General features: G+C 41.6%; 1 protein-coding gene across 1 annotated transcript in view; it reads right to left on the reverse strand.

Annotated features, from left to right (window-relative positions):
• The window catches only part of LOC124712400 (2-oxoglutarate dehydrogenase, mitochondrial-like), a 175,755-nt gene extending 164,374 nt beyond the window's left edge, over positions 1-11,381 (reverse strand). The window contains exon 1 of the mRNA XM_047242730.1: positions 11,173-11,381. Within this exon, the coding sequence (XP_047098686.1) occupies positions 11,173-11,381 (209 nt within the window). The remainder of the gene's footprint in view (positions 1-11,172) is intronic.
• Positions 11,382-11,627: the final 246 nt, after the last annotated feature.

Here is an 11,627-nt window from a genome sequence, read left to right on the forward strand (position 1 = left end):
GGAAAACCGCCTAAAAACCACATCCAGGGTAGCCGGCACACCGGCCCTCGACGTTAATCCGATGGGCGGATTCGATCGGGGCCAGCGCGCCTACCCGAGTCCAGGAAGCAGTGCATTAGCGCTCTCGGCTACCCTGGCGGGTACAATCAATCACCTCGGGAATCTATTCACAAGAATCACCAGAGTACAAATTACAGCTCGGCGAATGCACTGCCCTTAATCCTTGTGTATGCGTGTTTGTGCATATCGGGTATCCCATGACTTTTGTCACCTCACAGTATAATAATTATTTGCCAAATACCTTATGGCAGAATTTTACGAAAAGCTAATGACTTTTTTTAAAAAATCCCTACCGCCAGCTGACCACCATGAGAGATGGAACGCAGAGTAGTTGGCAGTACGTACTGGGGTCACTACAACTGTCCCAATCTTATTGTTTTTCCCCCTCAAGACTACTGTGCCTTTGGTACTGAGTTACTGAAGAACTGCGGAACTAATCTTCCATTCATTCGTTGAAATGACATCGAATCCAATTGAGTTCAAATCAACTTGCGCTAAAATTTCAATCTAATGAATTCAGGGTAATTACTCTGTTGATAAATTCGTCGATAAAAATTATAGCTGACACTCTCGTCGCTAAGAATTACAGTTATTTTATGACAAAAATTATTTCTTACGGGCTTTGTTATATGAATTTTTACCTAAAAATTCCCCTTATTCTTTTGATATCCTCAACTGGATTCGGTGTAGAATAAGTTATTTTTTATGCCACCAATTTGCAGACATCACCAGAACTTTTTATTCGATTGACTGTCATCAGAAATGAATGCAATGATTCTTGTCCCTGGTTGCTCGAGCTGCATCAGTGTCTGCAGGACGGCGCCACGAGATGTTACGTTGCGTCTTGCATACATTCAGAAAGACGAATCCAGTGATGAAATAGATTAGCATGTTTTGCAAATTTATTCAAGTTAACGGAATTATCAAGTTTCAGCCAACTATAATTGAACTGCAGCTCTTCTTGGAACTTAACATCGCGCAAAATCAGCACACCTGCGCCTTCGTTTTCATCTTGTAATAGTTCACAATTGCTTCGACAGCACGTTTATTAATTCCATATGTGCTTTGGAGACCCTTTAGTAAATTACTGAGATATGTTTCTGAATTAAGTGGCAACATTCCATACTGCAGACAGTACCTGTGTTCTCTGGGCGACTTAGTATTTGAAAGTAGGTTGTCCATAACAAACATATTATCATACCGTATTCCCCTATTATGTAGCCATAGGTATTTCCTTAACATTGTGTCAACTGTGTTTCTTACTGAGTTTACAGTGACGTAGGTCGTAGGAGGTCTCATTGAGCCCTTTGGGCCTTCTTACACTTTTCATCAGCAAGCTGCTTTCACAGTAGATTTATTTCGCCGCTCACTGTTCTCAGCCCACGAAGGTGGTTTGTTATATGCCGAACACATGACTTATTTCAATGAAGCCGCACCCCCCCTCCCCCTCTGCGCCCCCGGCGATCTTGTTCAACCCCACGTGAATTAGTGAGTTAAGACACGAATCAATGAGAGCACAAGTAAGTACATAGTTCGGGCCAGTAAGGCGCAAGCATTCTTTATGGCACTACATAAGAGGCCTGAAATTACACCATACATACGAGTATGTATACAGCTACTAGTGTTCAAAATGGTTCAAATGGCTCTGAGCTCTATGGTACTTAACATATGAGGTCATCAGTCCCCTAGACTTAGAACTACTTAAACCTAACTAACCTAAGGACATCACACACATCCATGCTCGAGACAGGATTCGAACCTGCGACCGTAGGGGTAGCGCGGTTCCAGACCGAAGCGCTTAGAACCACTCGGCCACTCCGGCCGGCAGTGGTTCTAGGCGCTACAGTCTGGAACCGCACGACCCCTACGGTCGCAGGTTCGAATCCTGCCACGGGCATGGATGTGTGTGATGTCCTTAGGTTAATTAGGTTTCGGTAGTTCTAAGTTCTAGGGGACTGATGACCACAGCAGTTAAGTCCCATAGTGCTCAGAGCCATTTTTTTGAATTTAATTTCCTGGAAATTGGAAATTTGTGATAAGGTCTTATATGCCGCGCGGTATTAGCCGAGCGGTCTGAGGCGCTGCAGTCATGGACTGTGTGGCTGGTCCCGGCGGAGGTTCGAGTCCTCCCTCGGGCATGGGTGTGTGTGTTTGTCCTTAGGATAATTTAGGTTACATAGCGTGTAAGCTTAGGGGCTGATGACCTTAGCAGTTAAGTCCCATAAGATTTCACACACATTTGAACATTTTTAAAGTGTTATGGGACCAAACTGCTGAGGTCATTGGTCCCTAAGCTTACACACTACCTTATGTAACTTACACTAAGGACAACACTCACCCATGCCCGAGGGAGGACTCGAACCTCCGACGGGAGGAGCCGCCCGGACCGTAACAAGACGCCCTAGACCGCGCGGCTTAATTTCCTGTACCAACGGAATAAATTCTAATGTTCATTCTTTAGATGCTGTTGCCTGATGCCTGCCACAGTGTCTACTCGTATGGTTCCTCCACGTTTCCCTGGATTCATAGTTTATGTCCTTTAGATTCAATAAAGGCGCCGACGTCTCGGAATGTCCGCCGTTACTCACGTAATACGGCCGATTGCCGCACACTCCATGGGAGTAGACAGCGATGGCTACTGCACAGGCCTGTTCGCCTCCGTAATTTCGACGCTGTTGTTCTCTGTATGCCACATGCTGTATACTATACATGCTGTATACTATAGGAGACTGTATAGAGGGTTCCAGGAGACAATATACTGCGTACAGAAACCCGGTCCGACACCGTCAGCAACAGAGCTCCATCTGTTCCACTGGCGATAGTGGCAGTCGGTCGCGTTTACTGAATATCAAAAACCACAGGTTCTTTTGCGTAGAACATCACGCCTGCTGCTGAAGGTGAGGCCTCGTGGCAGGCGCCGCCTCCTATTACCTTCGACAGTCTGTAACATAGTTGGATGAAGTTTTTTGTGGACGCGAGTTCTTATACTCATTTTGTTCCTCTAGACGCCTTCTACATCCCCTCAAAGTTTGTCGGTGTAATTTTGAAACAGACCTACTGGAACCTGTAGATTCATCTACTTTTGCTTTAAGATTAGTAGATGACATTAAGCCAAAGTACTGGGTGATTGTAATTAAAGTTAAACTTTCAAAACGCTGTAGAAATAACATCACTGGTCACAATAACGTCAAATTGCAACGGAATATTATCGGAGAAGGGGGAAAACGTATGGCAGAAGAAAAAAAATAGTGTGTAAATTGATCAATACATAGCGCTGTATGTATCAGAATGCGTAAATGAAAGCACCTGTCATGCGCACGACCCTTTGAAGTTGTTATAAACGTGCCGGGTTCACGGCTTTTCCTCCTTTCGAGTCTGCAACGTTAAAAAAAAAAAAAAAAAAAAAAAAAAAAAAAAAAAAAAAAAACACTATGGGACTTAACAGTTGAGGTCATCAGTCCCCTAAACTTAGAACGACTTAAACCTAACTAAGGACATAACACACATCCATGGCCGAGATAGGATTCGAACCTGCGACGGTAGCAGCCGCGTGCTTCCGGACTGAAGTGCCTAGAACCGCTCGGCCAATGCGGCCGGCCTGTAACGTTCGCCATGACTGTCTCAATGCACGATCGCTCTCTGCTAGTATAGATGTATTACAAGAATGATGACTGTACAACCTGATAGACGAAGGAAACGAATTGATTCGACATGAGTGGAAGCAGTGGTCACAGTAATGCAGCAGACGAGAGGAAGTGTGCAAACGTGTAGAGCATGGAGAATTGCCAGAACATCGGACATATCCGTGAGCATGCTGCGTAAAATCCTACGAAACATCCTTCTTTGCTATCCATTCAAAAGTACCCATTTCCAGGAGTTACTTACTGTTGACCTACCAGCAAGAAAGACCTTTCCTTTAGAATTTCTTTCTTGCATGGAAGTGGACAATGGTTGACCATAGAAGATTTTGTGGACAGACGAAGCCCAATTCTATCTGACAGGATATGTCAGTACACAAAATTGTCGAATATGGTAACGGAAAATCCACACGCAAATCAACCAGTAGCACTTCATCCTGAAGTGATAAGTCACTGTGTGGTGCAGGTTTACGGCATCATTTTTCATAGAGCTATATTTTTTCGAAGAGACAGGTGCTTCCGGTCCTGTTACCTGTACCGTCACTGGTAAGGGCTATGAGTGTCTTTTGCGCAACGACGTCATTCCACTTCTCCAACAGCGTGGATGTGTGGATGGAATCATTTTTATGCGATGATGGGGAATCTCCGCTCATTGCAAATCCAGTTAAGCAGCTGCTGAAGCGCCATTTCGATAATGCTAGAATTATCAGCCGCCATTTCCTTACAGCCTGGCCGTCCCAATCTTGATCCGTGTGACTTCTGGCTGTGGGGCTATCTGAAAGATGTTGTGGTCAGTGTTCCGATTGCAAACTTAGCTGAACTGAAGGCACGCATTGCGCAACACATTCTGAACGTGACCCCGGAAACACTTCGAGCAGTTGTGGAACATGCTGTTCTTGATTTCAACTTGTTGCAGAAAACGGTGGACAGCATATTGAACATGTTTTGCGCCAGTCACACGGAAATTAATAATCCGATTTGATTTTGATTGATGCTTTTTATGCGGTTTTTGGCCTCATGACAATTAAAATCCGATGTGATTGATGCTTTTTATGCGATTTTTGGCTCCAGTACAATTAAAAACCAATGTGAGTGATGCTTTTTATGCGATTTTTGGCCTAAGAACAATTAAAAACCGATTTTTCCCATTCGATGTGATATGACCTTCCCGTGGTGGATGGGCTTACATAACTAACAATGTCACACCTGTACACCCATGCACACTGAGTAGTACATTTGTTTAACGTCAAACCTTAGGCATTGTTGTATGAATCAAATGTCATTTGTAGTCGACCACTATCAAATTATGCTTACAGCGCCATCTGTTGTTTGCTATATTTTGTAACTATTTATTTTTCTTCTACTGTACGTTTTCCCCCTTCTGTGATAATATTCCGTTGCAATTTGACGTCATTCGGACAGTGGTGTTATTTCTACAGCGGTTTGAAAGTTTATCTTTAATCATAATCACCCAATATTTTGAGTATTTGTGTTCATTGATACCCTATGTGGTAATGTTCTGGGGTGTTCTTTTCTTGCCTGTGAAGTATTATCCATCATCATTCCATCATATCCAGCTTTGGTTCAGGCATCCTTGCTTGTCCCAATATTTCCAGCATACTACAGCTGAACTTTCCGTCTGTTCATAGGAAGCCCAAGATTTCCTTTCGTTTGTGGTGCATATTTGTAAATTAATTTAGTTATTCGTTCATCTGACATCCTGTGAATGCGTTCACGCGATGTCTTTCTGCACTCTTTCTATTTTATGGCATACACTTTTGACACCCAGTTCATCTGTAAAGTCAGTGTTCTTTAACTGATTTGTGAATCTGTAACCAGCTAGTGGTCTTGAGAATCTCATTTCTGCTATTTTAATCCTTCTCCGTTGACTGGCTGTTAGAGTCCAATCTCTGACCCATACACTCCAACTGGTTCTGTCATCAGTTAACAAAACTTTAGTACTGTCTCTTCCTAACCTTTTTAAGGAAAGTGTGGATTATAGCACCTAACAACCGTTGAAATTTCTGCAATTTATATTCTTATTCGTTGAATTTAATATTTGAGATTGTAATTAAAGAAATATTGATTGACAACAAATAACTACAATAACGTTTGGGGTACAACTGTGGACATGTAGTGAGCATCTATTTAGAGAGAGAAATGTCATACATGTCCTCAACGTACAATCATTCACTGGTGAAATTCCCTTTAAAAACCCATTTGAGCTGAGGATAATAGATATTAACACAATACTAGAAGAGAAAATAATCTGCATGATCACTTAGCGAATCCGACTTTGACACAGAAAATAGTAAAATAGACAGCTATAATGGTGTTTTACAGTTTTCTCACGGGGATGAAATGTGTAACAGCAAAAGTATTACAAATGAAGATTGCAGTTTTTTCTCCTCAACCAGTCCGTCTATAATTCAACAGAATCGCTGGAAAGAAGGAAAGGGATCAGTTAGCAACCTGTAATTGGTCAAGATGTAGCCATACAATTATATCTCTTTATTGATGTTACCAACTTTTTTTTCTATTTACGGGTTCCACATCATGACAGTTGCTGTGAATTCCTCAGTGGAATATGCGACTAACCAAAAGAAATGAAGCTGCTCTAGCGATTTGTGCAAATTCCACTGGTCAGTTGAATCTTCAGTGTCCCTAAGTCCCTATTTAAGATCTTGCTTCCTCGAAGGTCCTCGCATGATTCGGCTAGACTAACAACTTCGGAACAATGCTTGCAATGCGAGGGAAGTTAGATCTTCAACCTTGCTCTACGCGTTCCGTCTATTTCGAATATGAAACTATCAATGGTTTACAATTTTTTTTCGTTTTTAACTTCACTGGTTTTAAATGCCATCGTGACCCACCATTAATTAACATTGTGGCATGTACTGCTTCTGGCAGCCGCGATAGAACCTGCGTAGCATTTGGTACTGAAGGGCAAGCGCGACAACGGCACCTCCCATCCGTCGTCAAATGCAGATTGTGAAGGGTCGTCACCATTCCGATGCTCCGGCGAAGCAGCAGCTGTGTAATGTTGGCCACTTTGGGTTTGTTGTACACTACTGGCAGCAATTTCATAGTCTCTTCTTGTGTATCCCAAAGCGGTACGCACGTTGTTCGCCATCCTGAAATGTCCAAAACGTAATAGAGCCTTGTGGATGACATCGGAAGTTCACTGAGGCTTTTTGCGGATGATGCTGTGGTGTATCGAGAGGTTGTAACAATGGAAAATTGTACTGAAATGCAGGAGGATCTGCAGCGAATTGACGCATGGTGCAGGGAATGGCAATTGAATCTCAATGTGGACAAGTGTAACGTGCTGCGAATACACAGAAAGATAGATCCTTTATCATTTAGCTACAAAATAGCAGGTCAGCAACTGGAAGCATTTAATACCATAAATTATCTGGGAGTATGCATTAGGAGTGATTTAAAATGGAATGATCATATAACGTTGATCGTCGGTAAAGCAGATGCCAGACTGAGATTCATTGGAAGAATCCTAAGAAAATGCAATCCGAAAACAAAGGAAGTAGGTTACAGTACGCTTGTTCGCCCACTGCTTGAATACTGCTCAGCAGTGTGGGATCCGTACCAGATAGGGTTGATAGAAGATATAGAGAAGATCCAACGGAGAGCAGCGCGCTTCGTTACAGGATCATTTAGTAATCGCGAAAGCGTTACGGAGATGATAGATAAACTCCAGTGGAAGACTCTGCAGGAGAGACGCTCAGTAGCTCGGTACGGGCTTTTGTCAAAGTTTCGAGAACATACCTTCACCGAAGAGTCAAGCAGTATATTGCTCCCTCCTACGTATATCTCGCGAAGAGACCATGAGGATAAAATCAGAGAGATTAGAGCCCACACAGAGGCATACCGACAATCCTTCTTTCCACGAACAATACGAGACTGAAATAGAAGGGAGAACCGATAGAGGTACTCAAGGTACCCTCCGCCACACACCGTCAGGTGGCTTGCGGAGTATGGATGTAGATGTAGATGTAGAATGAAATCTGAATCTGCTATACAAATTTCAGCATGCTTCGAAAACGAAAAGCCCGCATCTCGTGGTCGTGCGGTAGCGTTCTCGCTTTCCACGCCCGGGTTCCCGGGTTCGATTCCCGGCGGGGTCAGGGATTTTCTCTGCCTCGTGATGGCTGGGTGTTGTGTGATGTCCTTAGGTTAGTTAGGTTTAAGTAGTTCTAAGTTCTAGCTGGAACAGCTGGAACGTGAAATTACTCATCTACTCAAATTTACTTATTCATGTGTTCCTTTTGCAAAGACAGAACTCATCTTACATTTTTGGCTTAGGAGGCACAATGACTTTAGGATTTCAGTGAGTTATTCTCAGTGAATGGAGATGTACGTACGTGATTATTTCTGATTAACTATAAAAGAGATTAATTGTAATCTACACCAAATGTTAACTACCTAACTTTAGTCCGTTGCCTTCTGGTGTTCACATTGTGCCTGTGATCTCTATTTTCATGGCCAGTGACAGGAATTTAGAACGGATAACCGAATAAAGGAGCTCAATACCCAGAAGGAACGGCTGATATCTGAACGCAGATGTTGCGATTATTTTCAATTACTTGCCGTGACAAACATCTGTTTAAGCTGCGGTGTAACGTGAAAGGAAATCAATGACAAGATTCGCTGATGGCATTGCTTAAGTAAAAGTAATGAAGAATTACAGGGCCTGTTGAATATAACGAACAGCCTAATTAGTACAGACTATGGACTGAGCGTAAACTGGAGAAAAACGAAAGTAATGAGGGTAGCAGAAATGAGATTAGGGATAAACTTACCAGCAAGATTGGTGACAACAAAGTAGACGAAGTGAAAGAATTTTGCTGCCTTAGAAGCAAAAAAACGCATATGGACGAACCACGGAGGATAGAAACAGCAGACTAGCATAGGCAAATAGGGCTTTCTTAGCCAAAAGAAGTCTACTAGTATCAAACATAGGTTTTAATTTGAGGAAAAAATTTCTGAGAATGTACATTAGGACAACCGCATTTTATGGAAGTGAGTCTCGGATTCCGGGAGCACAGAAAAAGAAAATACTCGAAGGGTTTCACACGTGGTATTATGCAAGCATGTAAAAATTAGGTGGACTGATAAGATAAGGAATGAGGAGTTTCTCTGTAGAAAAACACTGGCAAGAAGAAGTGACATGATGATAGCACATGTGTTAAGACATTACGGAATAACTTCCAAGGTACTACGGTGGATTGTAGAGGATATAAACTGTAGAAAAAAACATCCAACTGATAATTGAGGACATGGGGTCAAGTGGGTCCGAGACAAAGAAACTGGCCAAAAGGGGAACTCATGGCAGGCCTTATCAGACGATTCAAAAGACTCATGAAGAAAAAATGATAAAAAAGAGAAAGAAAAAGAAAGTGCGCTTCATGACAGATGAGAAAGTTTACAGTGAAAGTGAATGAGTGGTAATGATGTACGGGCAGATACAAAATGTCTGTGAGGATACAAGAGTGCTTAAATTTGCAAATCACATTAAAAGCCTACAAAGCGGGAAATAAGAGAAAAGTAACAGGCTGAAATCGACTACAGATCTCAATACTAGAAGTCAGAATGAAATGATTATTAACCCTAGCATTACCAACGTATTTTTTGTTACATGTAATACCAACGGGGGGGGCCTCAAAGGCCCATAAAGAATACCACAATTTATTTTATCATAAATCAAGTTTATTTACTTCTGATACCTGTAATAACAATTCAAAATGCTTAGACATTGTTTTTGTATACTGGATAATAAAAGATGTTATTATAATAGGAATAAAATGAACAAATCACGAGATTCAGTTTATATATTTTTTGGAATAATGTTTCAAAATAGTGTTTTCTTATAAAAACGACTTTTTTAATTCGATACACTACATGAAGCAAACAAAATTTACTGTCTCATTCTGCAACGCATTTTTCACACAACACTGTCTTCCTGCAGTGTTTCCCACAGACGTGTTTATGGCACTGAGAGCAGGTAACAGTTGACTTTCCCAGCTTGTTGTACTTGATCTTTTTAGATGCAGCTTCTTGGCAGCATAGGTGGCACCGTCCACGTGTTCCTGGTTCTGCTGTTGAGGATGATGGCTCTACAGAGCAGCTGAGCTTCCGTTGTGTGATGCTTTCCATTGCCATTATTACTGGCTTCTGAAGTCCATACAAATTTTGTGCCCGTTTATCTACTTGAGATCTTATTAGTTCGAGACCTAAGTTAGTGATAAAAACTCTTCTGCGGTTTTGCAAATTCTTTTTCCAATTCGGAAAGTTGAGGAGGAAGAGTGAATATGCATTTATTGCTGCTATGTCAATGAGTGTGTAGAAGAGGGACAAAGGCCATCTTCTTGTTCCTCTCTTTGTGCTGTAGTGTCTTGCCATCTGGTCTATGGTGTCCACGCCTCCCTTTGTAGAATTATAAAAAAGATTTATGTTAGTCTTTTTTGAGTCTTCATTCAACACCCCTTCTGAGTGATAAGCTGAAAGCATCAACAGCAGTCGTTTTGGCTTCTCGCGGACTAGCGTTGATGCAAGAGTAACTGGTGGCCTCTGTGTCTGAGGGTCAGTATAAGCAAAGATGGAAGAGTGTAAACTGCGGCCAGTTGTAGTCTTCAGCTCTTCAGGTATGTGTCGTTTGTTAGACTGTAGGGTGCCAACAAGTGTGAGGTGAAAATCATTCCATAGAGTCTCAGCAAGCTCCACTGAAGTATAGTACCGATCTGTGGTAACATTACGGCCTGATTTTTCAATAGGTTTTATTAGTCTCTTTACAATTTCCATCGGTCCATTTGAATGCTGTGTATTTCCTGACTTGCCTGTATAGATGTCCATGCTGATCACATATCTAGTCTCAGAATCAGACAGCATTCGAATTAGAATGCCGTATTTTCCAGGTTTTTCTTTTAGAAACACCTTGAATGGACAGCGACCACGGAACAAAGAAAACATCTCATCCACTGTTGTATGTAGACCAGGAATGAAATACAATGGAAGTGAAGAATTGAAGCTTTCAAAAATTTCCCTCATTGGAGCAAACTTGTCAGTCTGGCGACGAATTTCTCTTGTGTTCTTATCATCAAACCTCAATATTTTAGTCAATTCGAAAAATCGGGTCCGACTCATTGATCCATAGTACACTTGTCGGCCCTGAAGCAAAGACCATAAATCTTGGACAGGTATCTTATTGTCATGATTTGAACCCATGATTAGCAAGAGTCCTATATAACAAAATAACTCATCTTCATCTGTGTGCTGAATACCTAGTCGAGAAGCCTCTTCATTTGAGTGTAGTTTTATTAGATTCATAATTTGAGGTGTAAAAAAGAGCTCTATAGCCTCTTTCGGAGACGCAATTCTTCCTTGTTGTCCTAGCCCCATTCTTTCTCGCACTATATTTTGTACAGAACGCCGATATTGTCGAGATGGCTTCGTAATATACTCTCGTCCACTTTTTGCAATGAATTTATCACATTCCGTATCATTATCATCTGGTGGATTGGCTTCAACCTCATCTTCATTCTCAGACGATGAATCAGTTCTAATTTCTTCCACATCATCATCCACTTCACTTTCCTCTAAATCTGATTCGTTCAAAACTTCTTCTAGCACTCTTTCAATGGAACTATCACGTAAACGATGTCTACTCATGTTGCTGGTTCAACAGCAGCAGAAACACTGAAAATAACAATGGTCCGCTTCATAATAATATGTCTGAAGGCAACAATGCCAAAATTCGTTTCATGGTAAGAATTTGAAACGAGAGACTCAACCTCGTAAATCTTTCCTTGCTATTACCAACGGGTGGGCTTCTAAGGCCCACAGAGAATTAAATCAAGTAAATGAATTTTAATTACATTTTTATTCCGAAATTCTGTAATGACTCAATAGTACATT

This window comes from Schistocerca piceifrons, chromosome 1 (genome assembly GCF_021461385.2).
Source record: "Schistocerca piceifrons isolate TAMUIC-IGC-003096 chromosome 1, iqSchPice1.1, whole genome shotgun sequence".
Lineage (NCBI taxonomy): Eukaryota > Metazoa > Arthropoda > Insecta > Orthoptera > Acrididae > Schistocerca > Schistocerca piceifrons.